General features: G+C 36.6%; 2 protein-coding genes across 2 annotated transcripts in view; both read right to left on the bottom strand.

Annotated features, from left to right (window-relative positions):
• Positions 1–56: 56 nt before the first annotated feature.
• Positions 57–554, bottom strand: LOC135690921 (uncharacterized). Its single transcript, XM_065208617.1, has one exon. It carries the CDS (start codon positions 552–554, stop codon positions 57–59), a length of 498 nt encoding a protein of 165 aa, XP_065064689.1.
• A 7,406-nt stretch (positions 555–7,960) lies between these two features.
• The window catches only part of LOC135690814 (uncharacterized), a 44,779-nt gene continuing 30,489 nt past the window's right edge, over positions 7,961–22,250 (bottom strand). The window contains exons 8-23 of the mRNA XM_065208485.2: positions 21,690–22,136; positions 21,295–21,443; positions 20,038–20,751; positions 19,270–19,669; positions 18,695–19,009; positions 17,772–18,176; positions 17,170–17,439; positions 15,362–15,646; positions 14,464–14,843; positions 14,018–14,183; positions 13,410–13,558; positions 12,722–13,039; positions 12,151–12,378; positions 11,551–11,875; positions 9,563–9,670; positions 7,961–9,108 (exon numbers count right to left, since the gene is read on the bottom strand). Of these exons, the coding sequence (XP_065064557.2) occupies positions 8,900–9,108; positions 9,563–9,670; positions 11,551–11,875; positions 12,151–12,378; positions 12,722–13,039; positions 13,410–13,558; positions 14,018–14,183; positions 14,464–14,843; positions 15,362–15,646; positions 17,170–17,439; positions 17,772–18,176; positions 18,695–19,009; positions 19,270–19,669; positions 20,038–20,751; positions 21,295–21,443; positions 21,690–22,136 (4,868 nt within the window). The 3' untranslated portion in view covers positions 7,961–8,899. The remainder of the gene's footprint in view (positions 9,109–9,562; positions 9,671–11,550; positions 11,876–12,150; positions 12,379–12,721; positions 13,040–13,409; positions 13,559–14,017; positions 14,184–14,463; positions 14,844–15,361; positions 15,647–17,169; positions 17,440–17,771; positions 18,177–18,694; positions 19,010–19,269; positions 19,670–20,037; positions 20,752–21,294; positions 21,444–21,689; positions 22,137–22,250) is intronic.

The following is a 22,250-nucleotide window of genomic DNA, read 5'->3' as shown; positions in this document are numbered from 1 at the left end:
TTGCCCACCAAACACGAAAGCAACAGAAGTGCAGTGTTTTGAGGTCTTTCCAGCGGTTATGCCTGTGATTTGTCTTTAGGATTGACGGAGAACCTGGTCAACAATTCTCTTGCTTCTTTCAAATTCGCAGCTGCTATCGCTAGTCGAGCGTTGTAATTGGAGCGTCGCTCACATAGTGTGTAACAGACATTAGAAATATTCTCATCGTTGTCTTCCAGTGTAAGAAGCCAGTCACTAAATGATACTGCTGAATCGACCAAGGCTGCTTGGGACCTTGCTGAAATAACGAAAACCTTCATGGACCCTTTACAGTGGTGCGATATCTTCTTAACATTCACGCTATGTTCATTTTTTGTATCAGCTTCTCGCACAATCAAATGAGCATTACTTCCACCATATCCGAAAGAATTTATGGCTGCAACTTTGGGTTTACTGCTCGAATCTGGCCAATCACAAGTCTTAGTTGTAACCACAAGATTTTTTTCTTCAATATCTAGTCTCACTGCTTGGTTTTCGATTCCAACAGTAGGCAAAATCTTTTCAGTTTTCATCATGATGCAAACTTTGGCAAATCGTGCCAGACCAGCTGCTGTTTCTATGTTATTTATATTTGACTTTACATTTTCTAAAATCGAGAAAAGCTCTAATGAGGTGTCATGCTCTTTGAACGTCTTAGTAACATTAGGAAACCAAAATGCGTTGGGCAGTTTTAGCTATAAGAAGCAGTTGGTTTCTAAATAGCTTGTTTGCAAGCCAAAAACCATTTTGTCCAACAATTATTAGCCCATGAAGCATTTAAGGACGACATAAATGTGTTCAGGCTTATTTCGTGAAGTAGGTGAAAGCAAAGCTAATAGGAACAGAAGCAGCAAGCCTGATGTATAAGTTTTTTAAATGAGCGCTGAATATATGCTAAATCTATCCACAAGATGTTCTGAACACAACAATCGTGTATTATTATTGCGAGGATTGTAAGACGTGGGCTACTATGATGAGCTTGAACTGCGTTTATCTCATTTTCATAAACATAACAAATATTTACATTATTGTCACTATGGCTCAAAACTCTGTTGTAAACTCGATAACTCGCGGCCTTGACTCGAGTCGTGAACTCAACTAACTGAAACTGCCTCACCTATCCCTAATGATATAGAATCGCCGAAGGCGCTAGATGTCTAACCCACAGGTACGCTGTTAGGCAAATTTGTTTACTTCCGCCATTTTTAATAGTGGCAAAAAGGAGCTTGCTACTTCCTGAGCCCTTATAAATTTGGTAAAAGTAAGGATTGATTTCGGTCACTTCTCTTTCGGATATCGATGTAAAATTTGGTGAGTGGCCTAAAATTCGACTTAAATTTATGAATATATGTTAATATTGGAAAAATAAGCCGTCATTTGCAAATTCCAAGCATTTACAGTCGCGGTGCTTGCTGCGGTGTTTTAGGTCTCGTCGAAATTCCAGAAAATAATTATTGATCTGTTTTAAAACGGATCCAGCGACTATGTAATCGTAGCTCACCGTTATCCAAAAATACCCAATCTTTGAAATGTCTAAAATTTAATAGAAACTGTCCTATAGAAATTTGAATTTTAAGAAAGGAAGTGTTAATATCTTGTATAATCATCTACCAAAAATATTCGATTCATTGGCAAAATCCTTGGGGTTTGTTCAACCATGTCACCAAATTTGTCCCGAATCTCAAGATATTTTATATTGTACATCCTGCGGATTAACAAGAGATGTTACAAAACTTCCTTCATTTGCTGCTAGGTGAAGTAATGGGTGCGGCGGTCCGTTGACCATTACTCGCCTACCACACCCATTCGCTCTTTCGTCAAACACCTTCCATTTGCTATCTAGTGCCAACTTATTTGTCCAAATCTCTTTTCTGGGACGTAAAACTAAACTAAAGCTCAAGAAGCTTTGTAACTAATGCTGCATGCTCAATTCTATCGAAGGCTTTTGTATAATCTATAAAACACAGATTTCCTATCAATCATTCTTTAACCGAGTATTTGGAGCTGGCAATCATATACAGTCTTGAGCTCGTTTCCTTTTTATTAAAATAAGTTTAATTTTTATGGAGATTACTCTTTGCCAAAGCTGTGATTCGTCTCTTCATTATCTGTAATAGAACTTTGGAGGCGTAGGATGTGAGGCTGATTGTGCGGTGCTCATTCCATAGTGATGACTTTAGGTATGGTGACAAGGTAAGATTTCAGGAAGCCTTCAGGCCATGTTCCTGAATTGTAGCAATCATTTATGATGTTGCTAATGATATCTTATCCCTTTTCACCATATATGCTGTAATAGTTCTACTGGAATTTGGTCAACTCCGGTTGCTTTACTCTTTGGTAGGTGTTTAATTGGTTTCATAATTTTTCTTCTCTATTTTGACTTTTCGATAGCTAATAGTTTTTTCTATGTATTCTTGTCTGGCGTCATTATATTATTCTTCAACATATTCTTCCTATATTTGCTTGACGTCTTTCCAATTTTTGTCAATACCTTTTCATTTTTATCTTTGATGCTATTTTGTGTTTTTGATTTAGTTCTTAATTTGTTGGTATATTTTGGGATTATGTGCTTTGTCTGCGACGATCTCAAAGACTTTCTGTAATAATTGTTTGTCTGATGGCTTGGTTCAAAGTTGCTGCATATTTGTCACTTACTTCTTTGTTCTTTAGCTTCTTCACATTCCAGATATTCATATCATTTTTCTTTTTTTGGTAAATAGCGCAGTTGAATGTAGAAAAAACTTTTAAAATAGCGCAGTTTTATAAATTTCTCCCTCTTTTCACCTTTAGCAGCCCTAATCAGCATGCATTCATTGCAAATGGTTTCCATATCCTTTCTCTGACTGCCCTAAGCAATAGAAAAATAATGGTGGTCATGATCAGCCACGGACAACGTTTAAGTCAAATCGCAAAAGGTTTCGTACAAGGCAATACATGCTCATTCTGTTTGTCTGCTTAAATTTGCACAAGTAGCTAGCTATTTTTAGACGGTTTTAATAAAACTAATCAAAAGACGGATTTTATAAGCTTCTGGTTTGTAGCGCTACAATTTGTCGATGGGTCAACTGATTTGGTTCGAAGAAGACGATTCTTTACATGATAGAATATCTGTTTTTTGCTTACGTTTGATGGAGGGGGATGTTTTGTTTCTTTGGCTCTAATTTCAATGATATCTAACGATTTTTAACACGAAAAAGGCTTCCAAACCACCAAATTTCCTTCACCGCTATCTAGCACTTTTCGAACATTTGAACCTGGTTGTGCCACTGAAAATATTCGCAGTTATTTATAAAAAGGTATTATACCATCAAGTCAAATAGAAACAAGAGTGTGAAGGTAACCGCACATATTTTCTTCAGTGTAGGCCAAGTTCATATTTGTTTAATGCAAATAAGGCTACTTATATTTTTTTGGGCTCTTCTTCATTTCAGTAAAATCATGTAAAACCAAACTTAGAACTGTTTTATTTCAAAATTATTATTAAAGTTTGCGTGAGAGCTGTTTTCAGAGCTCTTTATTAAACATCCTCAATGGCAGCGTGTCTCCAAGGTAGGCTAGAATGAAAACTTTGAGACATATGAAGAAGGATGCTTTGAAAAAGCCGTCCACTTGTTTTTCTGGCTTTTTTTATAAGAGGTTCTTTTCCAACCTATATTATTATATTATTTATTCGAAATGTTTCCAGTTTTTGTTGGGTAAAACATCGTATTACCAATGATAAAGAAAGCAAAATACGCCTAGCAGTGTAATTATAGCCTACAAAAGGGGTGTAAACAGTGCAGTTGCTAAATATTGTGCTTAAGGGGAATGTTCAGGCTCAGGCACCATTTGCAAACCAAGTTTGAAAAATTCAGCGTCAACTTGATCAATTTGAATTGAATGACAAATTTGGAGGCTCTTGTTTCTATAAAATGCCCTATCAAAAACTGTCGCCCAGCTCCGTGGTTTATTAGGGATCTGAGAGGCAGCAAATAAACAGGGCCGCAAAGACAGAGGGGGCAACGGGGAAAATTTTCCCAAGTCCTCAAGGTTCTATGGGGCCTTTTAAAGTAATAAATTTGATTTTTGAGAATGGAATTATTCAAGCATAAAACATTAACATGTAATATAGCTTCCGGAATGCTAGTGTAGAGCTCTGTTTCTTGCAAAGAAATCACTGAAAGTTAAAGTCATACATCAAACATTTGACAAAAATTGTTTCAAATTTGTTTAAAATTATGAAATGTTAACAGAATAGAAAAGTTACATATCAGCTGTATTTCTCATGCAGATAACAACCAAATTGGTTCTAATAGTCAGGCTCAAGACTTAGAAAAAGTTATCATCTTAAGGGCACCCAAGAAACTTAAAAACAAAGCAGTTACTGCTAAATTACTTGTTATATGGATGCCAAACATTTTGATTCCTGAATCACTATAAAGAATAGATAGCTCTGGCAAGTTTACAATTTTGCAATGTCTAGCAATTCTGTAATAAAAAACATTGTATCTTGTTGTAATCTGACTTGCTGAAAGGAAAGGGAAAGAAAATTTGAAGGCAATATACATGGAACCGCCAATTTGAGACAGCAGCAGTTTGTTGAAATACATTGTATTTTGATCTGCCTTCTCAAATATCTTAATCCATCCAAAGATCATTGCTGATACCAAAAAGAAAAAGAATAATGTATGTACATTAAACCACCATTTGAGTGACTGTAGTAGCTTCTTTCCATAACTTTGGAGTGCTGTAAGAGCTACCTGAAAATCAGCCCTGTCTTTTGCTTCTTTCAAAACAAAATCTTCAGTTTCTTCTATATGTCGTATAAGGTCGCGAGTTATTATGTGGTAAATACACACTGCGCAGGCTGTTGCATAAAATCCAAAGAAACCTGTGGAGACTGAGAGATGGTAATGCAACTTCTCGACTGAGGACAGGGTTCCCAAAAATCCATGATTATTCACAAAGTCAAAGAATGCATTGTAACGAAAATCAACGAAAATCACCCAAGAGCTGCAGAAGAATCCCAGGAAGAGGAAAACATTTGTGTGAAACCAATCATTTTCTGTTGGTCCTATGTTTAAATCTCTGTTTGACTTGCCAGGAAGCCTAAATTCAAAACACGGGAAAATGGAATACTTGGGATCTTCCTGATTGCCACAAGTAAAGTTGTTTTTGCTCGAGTAAAAGTAGACTGTAGCAAGGCTGTAGGTGCATGCTGCTGATGCAAGCAAGCCAATCATGATAGTCTTTGTTTCCAGTGGCATTACAACACCATACCTGGAATCACTCCAGTAGACACAGACAAAGTAAACATAGCTAGCAAAACAGAACCAATGCATTGTGGTTAATGCAATACTGATGAACGAATATTTACATTTATATGAATGCCTCCTGAAACCACAAGGAAAAATTCCATAACAGAGTGATGTAAAAAATATCAATGTAGCATCAGTATAAAGGAGTGTGTGAAGAAGTCGAAAAAATCTGCTTTGTCGTCTGGTATGCGGTATAATTCGTGATTTAACCGGTAAATTTTTCAGTTGTTGCTGGCTGTCCCATTGCTTTTCAAACTCATTGTCAAACTTTATTTCAACAGAATTTTGAAATTTGGTTGATACTTCGAGTTCACTCATAGTAAAGATGTATCGAATTCCGCCAATGATCTACGTACGCCAAGACCCACCGAGGTGTATTGCTTTCACCGGGATAACTGTTGTAGCTGTTGTTGTTGTGCAGGAAATGAAAGTTGGTACTTTCGCTTTACTTCCGCCTTGGAAGAGGGTTGCCTGCAAACTTTCTTAATAATAATATCATAATGAGGTATTTGGGTCACCAAACCTCCAACGAATACAAATTCTCGAATCAAGATACAATGCAACCTCTTAATAATTCTCATAGGAGACCATTACCGTTCGTGTCAGATACAGGTAATTGTCAAAATGCGGTTGGAATGCAGAAGAGGAGGTCCGCTTGCAAAGTACTTGCAAGGATTTTCTGTTCAGGATTGATTTTGAAGTTCTTTACCTGTGCATGCTTTGGAATACTACCTTGTTATTTCAAGAGGCATACGAAGAAACAGAACTATGCGTATATAACAGTGTTTCTGTCTTTAATGCACTGGAGCTGCTTCCTTAGCTATGTATATTTTGTTAGCATCTACTGGTCAAAAAGCGAGTACAACTGTGAGATGCCAAGCACTGTTAAAGTGATACAAATTGGGCTTGTTGCATCTGGTGCATTTAACTTGGTAATATTTGCATGGTTTCTTTACTCTGGCAAGAACAATTTTTCTGATGATAACTGCCAAAATTTTAACCTGATTCCTCAGATACAATACAACTTGACAATGAATGAAGGCAGCGATCATCCAGGACTCAGCAAATCAGACTGGCTTATCACAAATGTATTTCTGCTGGTTGGATTTTGTTGCTCTTCTTTTGTCATTTTTGTCGACTTTTCCTATAACATTTTTTACAGCTTTTCTGGTATCCACGATTTCTTGAGCTTGCTCTCACCATGGCAAAAGCTTCACTACCACATTTCAGTTTCAACTGAGTTTTTTGGGTTTTTCTCAACAGCATGCGCCATTTGTGTGTTTCATTTGATAACTGTTGACCTTATACGACATATTGATCATACTGAGAATTACATTTTGCATATAGCAAAAGACAGAGATGATTTCCAAAGGGCCCACAATCAACTCTTACAGTATGGAAGGAATTTGCTTCAGTCAATAAAATGGTGGTTTAACATTCACACAATGTTTTTCTTTTTCTTGGTTACTGCTATGACATTTGAATGGCTACAATTTTTGGAGAGAAAGGGAAATGAAAGAGCTGAATACCAGTTGATGCTGTCACAAATCAGTGGCTCTTTGTTCATAGCATACAAGTTTGCATTCCCCTTTTTATCAGCTGGAAGAGTTACAGCGAGGTATAGTGCCTTCTATTATGCAATTGCAAGGTGGTCAAGAATACCTTACTTGCCGAAAATTGCACTAATGAGTGAACGTTCTGGGATTAAGGTTATCGGTATTCAAATAACTACAAACATTGCTATTATAGCATTTCTTTGTAGCTTTCTAGGGGCATTGAAATTAGTTACGGGCTGGAAGGAATAAAGTTGAATATTGATGAAAGATTCTTACCATGAGAACAGTCATGAAAAGAGGGCCAGTCAATCTACTAGAAAATTCTACTGCTTGATTTTGATTTTTCAATTTTATTAGCTATAAGTATCAATATAAAAGTAATATGAATATATGAATACAATATGAATATATGAATAAGTATATATGAGCCTTTGGTACCACAAAATTCAAAAATAGCACAGAAATGCAGAACGAAAACAATATGATTTAAAATAACTTTTTGCTGGACATCTAATTGAGACATGATTTTAAAAATATATATAATGCTTTAGAGTAATTGCAGCAATTAATTAATAGCTGCACCGACCTCTTAGCAAATTGGGTGTGGTTTTTTGTTGTAATGTGATTTATAAAACTCCTATAAAATGAAAATAATCAAAAATATATTGCTGACATTTGGCATTTGGTATTTTCTCATAGGTGTCTTCTTGTGACAATAAATCAAGAAATTATTAAACCATGTGTTGCATGGGTCATTTACTGTGATTTTTGTGCCACCAAAGCAGGTTCTAAATTTACACTGCTAGATACTGGTCAGTTACCTTTCAACATTCAACTAAGATTCTGGCTACGCTTGTAAACAATTAATTCATTTTATTCATTTCTTTTAATTTCTAAGAAATTATCACGACATGAAGAATGTTCTTTATAAAATCATTAAATACCATGTTTATTCAAGCTATTTTTTTCCTTTTTGTACTTTTCACTATGCTCATACATTCAACTAAAAATCATCACATTTTAAACAAAGTGACATTTTTTTTACTTTCTTTAGAACAAGGAAGAATTTAGTACATTAAAGCAATAAAGTACATTATATACTGATAGCAAAAAATCAAAATGATACATGGTTTTGAGCAAGTAAAGTAAATTTAGTTTCTGGTGACTATGTAAATTTCATGTCATAATGCATTTCGTATCTGATAGTCTTCGTATTTTGAAGCCAAAAATTCGTATGTCAGTGGGCCTGAAAGTAATGAGGGCAATCAGGGGAACTTTTAAGGAATTTCTACTGGTGGGTGATGCTGAAAACAAGTATGTTGCAAAAATTCAAATCAAGCACAAGCAAGAAAGCACAAACGAATAGTAAACAAAGATTCATTAAAATCAATTTTGGAAGCAATTTTGGACAAAAGTGCACTTACGTCACACTTAGAAGGGTCTACTAGGGGAATTTTCTCACTAGTTTGTAAGGTAAAGATCCTCTGATGTGAGCCCTGGTGTGGTAGAAGGTGCTGTTTTTTGCATTTGAATGTAAATATGTACTTAAGCATTTACTGTTGTTTTCCCTACTGCGAGTTGTTTTCAATACCGTGTATTACAAACAAAATTACTGTCAGTTCAAGCCAAATTAACTTAACGAGAAGGGAAAAAGCTGCAAGGTCACAGCTGCACTCGAACTTAAAGAATTTCTATATGCACGAGCATTGCAGCATGGAAAAAAAGCCCACAAAACAAAAAGGTGGCTTGTTTGTAGAAGGGTGTTGCGTAAAATTCCTAGCAATGTAAATGGATTACAGAGACTAAGTTCAGCAATAGAAATATGAAATTCACATTGTCAGCAATTAGATCAAATGATCAACCGTTTACTAGAGAAAAAGTGACAGTAGATTTAATCAATAGTCTTTCTAATAGATATCAAAAGTGCAGTGCTCTAAAGTTTTCAAGCAGATATTAGCTGTTTTGACCCTGCAACACAGCGTGATACTCTAGCTGCTTGTTTGTGCAATAAAACCTTTTCTGCTGAAATTAAAACGGCAATTTAAGACCAAAAACAGCTTCCATCAAGCAAATAAGCCGTCTGTAATGTTGGGGATTCAAACACATGAGCTTGAATTTGCAGCGATCCTTTTTAATGAAACTTATGCCAGCAAACATATCATACTGGTCAATGTTGCTGACTCTTTTTTCCTTTGCAAGCAACGAATGTGTCTCCAATTTTGTAATGTTGACAACATCTACAATGTCAATCAAAATATATGTTCGTTACAACTGTTTCCATAAATTTTCAAGATCTACTTGGCTCTCTGCCAACCCCACCAATGCACAAAATAAATGACAACACAAGAATCATCCGTAGTAGTTGACTTCATGTCACTCTATTGAAGTGGCAAGTTCTGCGTGCAACTTTCTACAATATTCTTTGAGGAACTTCCTATAACGTCTTGTTATATAACATCTTACTATATTTCTATTGTGTGATTTTCTTTTCTTGGCTTCCAAAAACTATGGTTCTACATAATTTTTTTGTACATGTTTGATAAACTGCAGAAAATTATTTTAGTCTAAGTATGTCATATGACATGTGGTCAGTTTTAGATGAAATCAAACACTTCTATCATCACTTACATTTTCACAAACTTATTTTGGCAATGACTAGTAATAAATAAACAGAAATCTGAAGAAACGAACCAATCATTTGAAGCTTTTCTCGGAACATTTTGCCGCTGCTAATGAACTTCAATTTTTTGCTGGATTTGCTAAGCTTCAGCTTTCCCGGCACAGCAGTTTCTCTTCCAACTAGAAACACAGAAAATTATTCGTTGAGCAATTGGGAGAGAAAACTTTCTTTAACTTAAAATATCGTTTAAGAAGAAACAAGATGTACCCTTGATAGGTGCCGTGTTGGAACTTGTCTTCACATTCACCAAGCGTTTGCACCACATAGTTAATAGGCTTACCAAAGTATCGATAGGTTGTCGCATAGCCTCTCCTAGGCATACCAAAGTGCTGTTACGTCAAACAGCTATATCAATATGTCGTTCTCTTCTAGTTCCTTTCACAACTGATCTTTAATCCTGTCATAGGTTTTATCGAACGCTTATGAGGTGAATCATATCAATCGGGAAGGGATAAATCTTTCTGGAAAAAGGAATCTTGGAGAAATTTGGGATTCAGGAAAAACTTGGTATCAATTTAATAGAAGTGGGTTGATATGATATTTCCAAAAAACGGTTCTAGGGTTGGGCCAGGACTGGTTGTGTATTCTACAAGTACAATTTGAATATAAATTAAAAGTATGCGGTTTGGATACAACGAAATTCCAGAGAGTCTATTAGAGTCTTGTCTTCATCGCATTACCGAAAAAACCAGGAGCAGCATGCGAGTTACATCAAACCATCAGTCTAATGTGTAATGTGGTAAAAGTAACAAAATGTGTTTTGATGAAAAGATCAAGGCATTGTATATAACCTGAAACAAGCGCAAAGAAGTATTGCTTTATAGAAGATGCTGGCACAAGAAATGCAATTTTCATTCTACAAAATGCTGTGTGAAATTGCAATTTAAATGCAGAGGAAGCTCTATTGCTATATCTGCTTTATTGACTACAAAAAGCATTATATAAAGTTAGAAATAAAATACTTGCTGGACATGTTGCAACACCTAGATATAGATTGAAAAGACACGTGGTTGATTCGAAACCTCTACTGAGAACAGTCTGCTTTAGTCACAGTAGATGGCGAGATTAGCAAGTTTTTTTTATATACAGAGAGGAGTAAAACAAGGATATTTTAGCGATGTTTGTTCAACCTCATTGCAAAAATATCCCACGGAAAATTGGAACCATCGTAGGGATGATAGTTGAAGGCTGCATGCAGTTTGAATCATATTATATGCGCAGACGACACGGCATTAATTTCAGAGTCAGCGGAGAAGCTCAAAGAATTACTAGAGACCGTTAGAACAGAGAGCAAGAAGAAAGGACTTTCAACGAATTTAAAGAAGACAGAATGCCTGGTGATTAGAAAATAAAAAGCGACACCAAAGTGTTTAGTTAAGGATCGAGATGATAAAATAAAGCAAACTGAAAAGCTATTTACGAAGTGTGATAACACCATTATGGCAAATATGACAACGAAATGAAGAGGAGAATCGCTACGGCAAAGGATTCCTTTAAGAAACTAGGAAAAATTTTATATGCAGGAAAATGAATATGCAGATCAAACATAAGCTGTTAAAGTGCTAGGTGCATGTGCATTCCATTCTTCTGTATGGTAGCCGAAGCTGGAACACCCCACCAGCAATGGAACGTAGACTGGAGGCTGCAGAGGTGTGGTTTTATAGAGGAATTACTTTTGGACAGAGCAGGAACCTTTGGAAGTTTAATTAGAACCATTCTGTACAATCAATTGGAATTTTCGGGCATATAGTACGCAAGAATGGACTGGAGAACGTAGTGCTCATGGGAAAAGTAGAAGAAAAAACGCAGCAAAGGAAGACAGGGGCTGAATTTCAACTGCAGCCTGAGCAAGCACATTGATTTTGGTAAAATTGAGTTATTGCTGGCTATTAAAAATTTCTGTGGAAAACCGTGGTCGCCATCTTCCTTATCAGATAGGACACCAGCAACGATAGAGAGAATGAACGTAATAAACAAAAGAACGAAAAAGAATACCCACATTTCTTTTTGATGAGAATAGTTTCCATGCCATATTTCTTGAAGTCTTCCAAAGATGACTTTTGACGACTGTTTAGTAATATTCGACCACTACTTGGAAACAAACGTCTGAATTTGAGCATAGCTGCAACCGAGAACAGTTTCCCTATCTCTGGTCCTCTGCTTGCATCCATCATAGAATAATGATCTCCTGGGCATGTTATACAAACGGGCATTTTATGAAGAACAGAGGCCCAGCATTCTACAGACTTGCCAACTCCTACAATACTTTTACAGTATGTATCATCTTCTGCCTCTAAATACAGTATATCGCCATCATACAGGTCCTGGAATTAATGAGCATATGATAATACGTCGTGAATAGTATGCGAATGTTAAGGTTACATGGGAAACTAAGATATAGACTAGAAGTAAATTTGGGGCTTTGAAGAGTTATATTACAAAACAATATCTTAAAGTTGTGTTTAGGTGAAACTTTTATTTCTGTGAGAAGGTGGATGAAAGCCTATTGTCTAAATCAAGGTGAGTAAACTTGGGCTGCAGGGCAATTGCCCCTTATTCTTCCAAAGGCCCTTTTGTTCAATGACATCTAAAAACTTACCCCCGGTACCCACTCTTTGTGACATCTAGAAGACATCTGCTGGTCGAATGTCGTCGATTCTAAAATTCTATCAACATCTGGGATATCGATTGCCAGTTCCTTTGCTCTTGTATTGAAAAAATCCTTTACTTCGCTGAAGGATTTGTCCACTCTGAAACTTTCATACTCTTCTAAAGTCATTTGAAGCTTCCTTGTAGCAATTTTGCAGAAAAAATTCTTCATTTGTTCCTAAAATGTAAAACTTCAAATATTGAGCAAGTTGCTATCATAAATTTGAGACCAAACCGCAAACTCATCAAAGATCAATTGAAGTTAGCTCAGCAGTTATTCAGGCTAAAGGCAACCTACGCTGGAGGGCAAAGGTTAGAAGGCGAACCATGTATCAGGTAAAGGAGAACTTTTCCCAAAATGGTTACTAGGGTGCTACTAAAATAGATTAGGGCGTATTCCATCCGGTGTCCGTGCCCCTACAATTAATATAAGATGAATTCGAGCATTGTTTCTCCCTGTATAGTGTGATTCTTTTTATGAGAGTAATGTGATTATGAAAAACTATTTATGAAGAACTTACCTGTATGTGTTCTTCGGTTACAAACTCTGTGTCAATCATATCCACTAGCAACTGGGAGTTATTTCTTCCTGATGGCAACCACCTGACTGTGTCAATCATTATGACCAAAGCTACATCTTTGCCCAAACCTTTCAAGATTGATGCCATTTCTAGGGAGACAAGACCCCCAAAGGAATAACCACCTAAGAAATATGGGCCGTATGGTTGTACTTCCAGCATTAGCTTAATGCACGCTTTCGCGAGCCTTTTCACTGAACCAATGTCTTCTCCAATAATAGAAGGCTCAGTCCACCCAAAAGCATAAAGGGAGAATATTTTCTGCAAAAAAAAAGACCATAGCTTGAAGTGGTTTTACTGGCAAGAATGGTAGCCAAAGTTATATGTCACGCACATTGAACCATATGTTGTTCATCAAAGAGTAATCATTCAAACTCAGCTGGGGGTTGTGTGTTTTTGCTGCAGCAGACTAACAATAGGCTTCAGGGGGTAGGCTGTCCATAATCATATCAAAGCTTGAGTCGCTTTTCAAGTCAAATTTAATTGAAGAGCCCATAATTAGTAGCCTGCGTGCAGACTATGTTGATTCCGAGTGTACACGCAGGTTAATAATTAGGGGTGGGTTAGGATGACTGCACTTTAGCGACCCATTTTGTGTTACCTGGTCAGCGAGAGAGCAATGATGGTTTACCTGATATCTCATTCCCATGCCAAGAACTTGAAACACTCCAGAATATCTGTGAGATGGGTGAACTATGAACATATTTGCTGGTGAGTTTTCGGATTTGTAGATAACAGATAAATAATCCTTGGGTAGGATGAGCCTGTCTTCATCTTCATCTGAAAGAAAATTTTCCATGAAAATATGTTTCTACAAATATGATTTTAGATATAAACTTCTCAGCGCAGACCAAACGTTAAAACTTTATAGTATGGAGTGAAAGGTGGAATTCTGTCACAAAACCTCTCTGAAGGCGAAACAAGGCAAAAAATACCAACCCTGCTTGGTATATCTGTGGGCAATTATTTTTATTTTCATACTTTGCTAGAATGAAACTTTAAAACTCCTTCTTTGTCTTTCTTTGCTGGGATGTTAAGCTCGAGCCAGTGCCCACTTAAGTGGGAGTTCATCTGCTTTTCATGTTCTTGCTTTTTAGATGAAATTGTTTCTGAACAGCCTGGATCATAATTTTAAATATCAAAAATGTGTGGTCACCACCATTTTAGGTGAATAAAAAAGGTTTTAGTGTATTACCTCAAGGCAACGGTACTATTTAAAAGAAAAATGAGACGACTGACCCGCTTTCTTGTGCAGATGGTCCTTTTCCCCATCCATTTCTTCTTCCACCTCTTCTTCGTCATCATCAGAGTTTGAACTGCATTTGATAAATTTTTCATAGATCGCGTTGAGAAGATCTTCTGCAAGCTTGTTTATTGTCGTCTCTGCTTGCATGAAGTAGAAAACCTAAAAAGAAGTTTTTGTAGAAACATTGCTTTTGGCTTGGCAATTGAAAGCAAACTGATAACCAAAGAGTGTTGCAACAGATTATTACACTATCAGCCTATCTTATTAGCAATTTTCAAAATAATTCATTAAACCAAAACAATAGAAAACAAAGTCTGAATTATAGGTTTACAAACTCCAAATTTCTTGAGCAACATTCTTGTTAAGTATTACCAAGCCAACAAACTTAGGACAAAGACCCTGCAACCATAACAATCCAACAGGATTTAAAAACACATACTTGAAAATCGATTTTCAGATCTTTCTCAATTTGCCCTTTAATAGCTGTAGCACCAACTGAGTCAATACCATACGTGAACATTGGGACATTGCAGTCGATCTCTTCTGGAGAGCCACTAATCCACGCGGCCACCCAGCCTTTAATATAGCCCAGAAGTATGGCCAGTTGTTTTTCTTTTGACTTTTCAGCAAGAATCATTTCAAGAATGTTACCACTGTTTTCCGTCTGTTCCGGCAGCTCTTTTCGAATTTCGTCATAAATTATACTATTTGCCTTTTTGCTTGGAAGACTTCTTAAAAACGTACTCCAGTCTATGTCACATATGCACATGTTAGATTTTTGAGGCATTTGCGAGAGTACTTTGTCCATCCAGGTGAGGCCTAATAGAAAATTATCTATCTAAGAAAGCTCGTAGTAGGGGAAACAGCTTTCGTTTTTCATGTGAGGTAAGATTTTTGGCTAAAACGGGTCCATGAAGATTAAGTAAGGTGAAAAGTTAACAGGAAAACACCTGCAAGAACACCAAAGAACGAATGGAGAATATCAATTGAAAGATATCTAGAGGGGTCGTTAAAACTGAAAGAAAAGAGAATGCAAAAAAGTATTTGACATTGAAATCCAAGTTCGATATTTCCAGCATAACATCTACGCACAACACGCTGAACTACATTGATAATCAACATAAATTCAATGTTTCCTTCCAAGTTATTTGTGGATATGATATGGTAAACTGAATCTATTTTAACTAATGTGGGACCTCACAGAATCACATAATCAAATATGGAATGAAACGTTGTAGTGCAATTTTGCTTTAATGGATTTCCTGCCAAAATTCATTAAATGGTTTAGGTTTGTCTTTTAACTTATCCCACTTTACTGATACAATTCAAAGACGAACCTGTTGGAATGTCAAGCAAGTGTAAGCCAGATTTCTCTAATAGCATTGCCACTTTGACATTGCGCTCCAATATTCCTCCTCCACCCATAGCTCCCCAGCAAACAGCTAAGCATGGCTTGCCAAGAATCTTAGCACGGTAGTCTGCAAAGCTGTTCATGAAAGCATTAGCCGCAGAGTAGGAGCTTTGTCCAGCGTTTCCCAAAACAGCAGTTATTGATGAATATAGAACGAAAAAGTCCAGCTGCTCGTGCCGACTTTCCAATAGATTGTGCAAGTTCAGAGTACCTGAAATATTGATTTGAGTTACATTAATAACTCTCTATATCTTTGCATCGGTTTATCATTTTTGAAGCTATGAAAATTATTACTTGAATAGGCTGGGGGGGGGGGGTATTATATGAACCTGCCGCCATGAAGCAATCTCGTAATTGAAAAACTCTATCAAATTGTTTAATACATCCAATAGGAACATTGAAAATGTAATTGAATTGATCTTTCATCAATGACCTATGAATTTATCGTTTACACTGCACGATACCAGCATCATTTGCCTGAAACGTTTGTCCTTACAAATGAAAGTAAGGTCGACATGAAATGAATAATCTGTAATTCAGCAGGTCGGAACTACCCTGTGGACCTGGAGGATGAAACCTGGATAGGCGATGCTTATTGCTTTAAGCCCTGGCAAAACGACTAAACATTTTACTAAACATATCACTCAACTTTTGTTTTGTGAAGTTGAGCGAAGTTTGGCGAGGATGACAAAACGTGACCAAACTTTTCAGTTAACTTCACTCAACTTTCTTGAACTGCGAGCTGTCTATAACGCTGTTGGGTTGTAGGGGATCTTGCATATAAATTTGCTTTTGGTTTATTTTGTTTCATGCACAAGCAGTGAATAAAAATAAGAATTGGATTAAGCGACGAGGAAAGAAAAGACTTTTTACCACATTGACAACAAAGTTGACTGCTGAGAAAGACACAGTGGCGTACAACGAGATATGCAGATGTCTCATAAAGCTTCTTAGGTTACATAGAGACAGGAAAACCAACGAAAACCGACGAAAAACTTTGGATTTTCACAGTTAGTGCGCCTGCGTGATCACAATAAATGTTTAATTGGTGGCGAAACGACTAAACATTTGCTAAACAACATTAAACAACGCTAAACATTTTTGACCAGCATCAAACTTTGCTCAACAACACCCAACAGGGTGGCAAAACGAATAAACTTTTCACTAAACAAAAGTTAAGTGAAAGGTTTAGTGAAATATTCAGTGAAATGTTTAGTCGTTTTGCCAGGGCTTAAGAAACTAAATCATTGCCAGTAATGTTTAGCCAACTTCACAAAAACTGAATGCAATGGTTCACAAACACCATAATACTACTGTTTGTATATAGACTATTTTTTACGATGAATGTTGAAAACTTTCTTAAACGGAAAATTTATGAGCACCTCTATAGTCTCAGGCAGTAACTAACGATATTTTTTAGAGTATTGCCTAGCAATACAGCTGCATGTGCAACTAAATTACTGAAGACTTTCTAGCACCACGATAGAAAGTAAAACCTTCGAAAGTAATTCAGGTTGAGTCGAATGCTTAACTAAAAAGATGTCTTTTCCTCCCAGTTCATAATAATATGCATGGCTTGCTTGGCTTTAATACAAAAAGAAATCGAGGTTTTCGTGAAAGAGTAAACAGGCCTTATGTGACCTATTTTTACATTCTTCCGCGTCCGCTATTGGACATATTTTACCACTGCGAAATTTCCTACTTGATGAAAGATGTGATGAAATGAAAACCTACCAGTTATTTTGGGTTGCATAACTCTCTGGTAATTGTCTCTATCTACATCTTGGAACAATTTGTCATCTATGACAGCAGCACTGTTTACGACACCTGCTAGTCTGGTGTGAAATTCTAACTCCCTCGCTAAAACTTCGGCTCCTTTTCTCGTACTTATATCTGCCTTCACAAATTTGATCTCAGTCCCATGTCTTTCTTCCAAACTTTCGAAGTTTGCAACAGTACTTTTCGAAGGCTCTGTCCTTCCCACAACAATGATGGTGCCAGCACCTGTTTAGAAGATGAAAATGACAGTTCATCAGACAACTTGCAACAGGCACTTTCAGTATATCGATTTGAAACCAGTTTCTATATTCTAAGAATGGTAAACTTGCTCTGTTTTTTAATTAAAATTGCAAAAAGCCGTTATGTTTTAATCATCACCCAACATATACAGCAATAGAGAAGCTAAGATGCGTAGATTGGAACAAAAGATATTCTGAGTCTAAATATAAAATTTTATATATTTCTATGTAAGAGCTGGAGCGAAGCTGTATGATGCCAATCAAGAAATTCTCTTTTCATTCACATATAAAACAATTCAGCAACGAATAAAAATCTACCCCTTGTCGCCAGCCATGACACCGTGTTCAAACCAAGGCCTTTCGTTCCTCCAATAACCATATAACTACGGTCTTTCTTGAGTCCCTGGATATCCATTGATGGTTCATGCAACGGTACTGTCTCTTTAGCATCTAGGGTAATTTTTATACAATCTAGTACAGCTGACTCTTCAACAAAGCTTTTTGAGCTGCAAATCTCTGCGAGAGTGTAGGATTCGGAATCTGGCATTGAGTTTAGAATACTCTGACTATGCGTTTCTGCCAATTTAGCGATTGACGTTGAAAGGAGTGCGTGAGAAAGTGAGACGTCAAGTAATTTGATGTTCAGTACTGTTATTGATCGGCCGACGTCATATTGGTTTGTTGATGGAGTGAATTCATTATCCAGAAAAACAAAAACTCCATCTACAAGACAAACAGATGATTCTATTAATATGAGGGAATAACAAAGTCTTATCACTTTCACTGTTAAATTTTTGATCTGTTACAGAATATTTATTTTCATTGAAAATGGCTTCGAGAAAAGCAAACTGTATCGCTCATTCAATTTGGATTGTCACAAAGAAGAAAATATAAAGCGAATTTTATAATGATACATAGTGAGAACTCAACTTTTTAAAATAAATTACAACTTTATTCATTTAAATGTATATTAATGTAAATCTGGTATGTATAAATTGCAATATGCCGCATTCAAAGCTGTACACGCAAGTCTGTTCTGCTATAATACAGACAAAGCTGTACACGCGAGATAAACAGGCTCGCTACGTAGAACCATCTCGTTCGGTACCACACAGCTTGCATTCATATATTTCTCTATCAATCATTCAACATGTCCTCAGTTAAAAGCATCAAGTACCAAGTAATACTTGACGTCTAACCGACTCATTGCTCAAAATTTACGATTGCCTGAAGAGCCTTACCTTTCCTGGTTGCACTTATCAAAGCTTCACGATCAACCGGGTGGAGATCACAGGGGCAGATTACACAATCAAATAGTTTGCTATGTATCCTATTTGCTTTCAGATATTCATTGGAGATATCTTTTAACAGCCGATGCTTCGAATTGTCATTAGAGTTATCTTCCCATGAAACCTCCAAATCTTTAGAAGACGCCACCGAAGCAAGAGCCCAGGTCAAGCCTCTCACAGAATCATTGCCAGCAATAAATATATTGGTTATGCCTTCTCCGGTCTTCAACACTTTCGACATGATTTTATCAGCCAATGCGAATAGCCCTGTTAATGTAAAGGCAAAAAATGTTTAGAACATACAGAATATTAATAACATTAAATCAATTTTTATTGTTCATTTCACATCATACTTTGTAAGAAAATAAATTCTCTCTGATTGGATATTTTCTCTTTGAAGTTAGTTTTCAGTGTCCCTTTTCAGTTAATTTTTTATTTATTATTAAGATACATTTTGGAAAGTTAAATTGATTTCGAAGACCTGTTATAAAATAGAGCTTGAATTATCACACAAATGTTATTTTTACCAGGCAGGATTGAAGCCTCCTCATTAGGCAACGATCGAGGTTTCTTGAAAACCTGTTCTGCTGGGAGTCGGACTCGATCTTTGAGCCACTTGCTGTTGTACACTGCAATGACTTCATCACCGGGCTGCAATCCAACATCGTTCTCTGCTACGTCGATAACAATGCCAAAAGCACATTGTAGCAAATGTTTGGATTCTGTCATTCGTACATTCTTTAGAAGGTGCTTTGAAGTTCCAGTAGGTGACGAGATGTAATGGATGTCTATCAATACTGTGCCATCTGGTCTTATATTCAACCTTGGCAAATCACTTTTTACGCAGAAGGATTCTTTTTTTGCAGACCAGGATACATAAAAATTGCTGATTCCAGACACTTCTTTAAGCTGTCCATCCACTGAAGCCTTGATTGGTAAGAAAGCTTTAGAATAGTATCACGCATTAAGCAAGATAAGTTGAGCAGCTGTCATGTATAGCTTTAAGATTCAAAAAGTGTTTTGGTTCAAAAAGTGTTTGATAATGTCAAGCCAATTTTATGACTGACATTTACTAGTAAAAAGGAAAAAATCATACACCATAAAAGAAAAAGAAGAAAAAATCCAAACAAAATTACTCTGAAACAAATATATTTTAAACTTAAGAAAAAGAGCCACGAAATCGTTGTCAACAGCCATTGATTCAAATATCGCAACTAGAGCAGAAAAGATTCTAAAGACTCAAAATAATTCTAAATCAGAGTTTTACTCAAATGTCACAAGTGTTGGGAAATTACCTTTGCTGGATCTACTCTTTGCAGAATTGGCTGGTACATTGTTGATGGCGATACAACAAGGCCTTCCTCTACTGATCGCAATTGGACAGAGGATAATGCGGCTTTGATATCTTCTTTTGAAGGGTTTTTCTTCAAATCGATTGGAATAACAGGAATATCTGTCTCTATGTTGGTGACTCTAGCTAGGCCGAGGGAAGTTGACCCCCATGGAAGAGAATAATCCTCCTTATCAGTAATGTTGGTCCCAAAAGATTGACAGCAAAAGACAACAATTTTGCTGTTGGATAATTGAGATTCATGAAGTATTTTTAGAATCATCAGAGTTGATTCAAAGCACAGCCACTGTGCAGTGAGGGCTAAATCTTCACCCAAGGATAAGCTGTGTGCAAACGAGGGAAGAAGGTTGATCACCATTACACGTTTTTTGACATCACTTCCTTTTTCTAGTCGTTCCTGGAACTCCTTCGCAAAACTCAATACCATGTCTCCCCCTTTTATTTCGTTGAACAAAATGTGTTCACTTTTAACACCAGATTCTGTTAGGCATTCGATGGTTTTCTTCGTAAGACAGCAATCCTTGAAACCAAGAATCAGAAATTCGTCATATTCTCCAAGATTGTCAGATTTTTGAGAATCCTCTGCTGGGATCCAGTTCATTTCATAAAGACTGCTTTCCATTATCGGGCGTCTCTGTGGTCTTGAAAGCTCTTTCACCTACAGAATCGAATAAAAACCTTAAAATGTTCAAGGTTAATTGAAAAAGACATATTCTTTGCAAAAACTTAAATTTTTTAACAACCTTAGGAATTCAACTACCTACGCACTTTTTTGAACTCGTTAATGCTACCGTCCCTTTTAGAACCTTTCTATAACCGTGTAAATATTTTAGTTCCATCAAGTAAATTGCCTGATAATTGCATTTAGTGTTGAGCTCAGTTTATTAATTCAGGAACCTTCTACTCTACACACCAAACCTAGTTTCACAAAAATGTTTTCATCCAGTACGTTGAAAAAGTTACCTCTGTGGAAACAATTTGCTTTTAAAAATTTTATTTAACTTTGACATATTAACTGCGATCGCCAGATACATTTATTATCTGATTCTTTCTGTAGATCTTGATTCAATTTAGTTTTCCACAAGTTAAATAAGCACGACGAAGAAAGGGATTTATCGTTTAAAGTCACTAGCCACAAGAGCTTTATCAACTAAAAAAGAATTCAGCTTAAAACATTGTGAAACAGACGAGTCAGCAGTACCTGGAATCCATTCAGAATAAGTATTTCTTGTCCGTAGCTATTCATTAATTTGACATTACAACTGTCAGGTGTTGTGCCATCAATCTCTGCAAACCCATACAGATCTCTAAATTTTCGCGACACAGAATTCAAGCGAACTGTTTTGACACCTAAGGAATAGCAATTTCATAGTTTATTTCAGGCGAAGATTTACTTCTACATTCATTAAGCTTTGTGGGCCCAAAATATTTTAAGATTTTAGTATGAATGCTGCTATCAATGCTAAGGTTATATTCGTTCTTATCAGGTCTGGTTTTGCCATTAATAGCTAGATCACAACATACGCATGTAGACATCGAAGGCGGTTAGATCCAATAAGAGAGGGATTTATAGCAAGATAACAAATAAATACGCACCAATAGGAATAACTTGACGAGTCTGGTCTTTTGAGCCAATCGCTATGCAGGCCTGCAGACAAGCATCTATTATGCAGGGACACACAACGGACTTATCAAGGTCCTTTATCAACACAGGCGGCAGTTTCAGTCTGACTAATGCTTTGCTGTCAGCTGACCACGCCTTCTCGATAAGGCTAAACGTTTCACCAAAATCAAACCCAGTTTGCAATGCAAGGTCTTTGAACTGCTCTGAGCTAAGCACCTCATAATCAGGTCCAAAATTCAACTTAGACATGATGACTATGTCTTCGGGGTTTGCTACTATTTCCGGGACACTTGGCTCAGAATGGTCATCAATACTGGTTTCAAGGTCGCTGTCTTGAATTTCCGTTTGAGATTGCATTCGAATCGACACACCAGAGTCGGTTTCAGAGATCGTTTCTATTGAAGTTTTTAACTCATCCACTAAAATGACAAAAAAAATGATAAAGACAAAGAACAACTTAATTCTACAAGAAACACCGGCCCAGGATATGTTTTCTCTCTTTCAGCCCAGATACAGAAATAATTGGTGCAAAG

Source organism: Rhopilema esculentum, chromosome 4 (genome assembly GCF_057945365.1).
Source record: "Rhopilema esculentum isolate cy_ngs chromosome 4, ASM5794536v1, whole genome shotgun sequence".
Lineage (NCBI taxonomy): Eukaryota > Metazoa > Cnidaria > Scyphozoa > Rhizostomeae > Rhizostomatidae > Rhopilema > Rhopilema esculentum.
The sequence above is the reverse complement of the archived record's forward strand: the minus strand, read 5'-3'. Positions and strand labels throughout refer to the sequence as shown.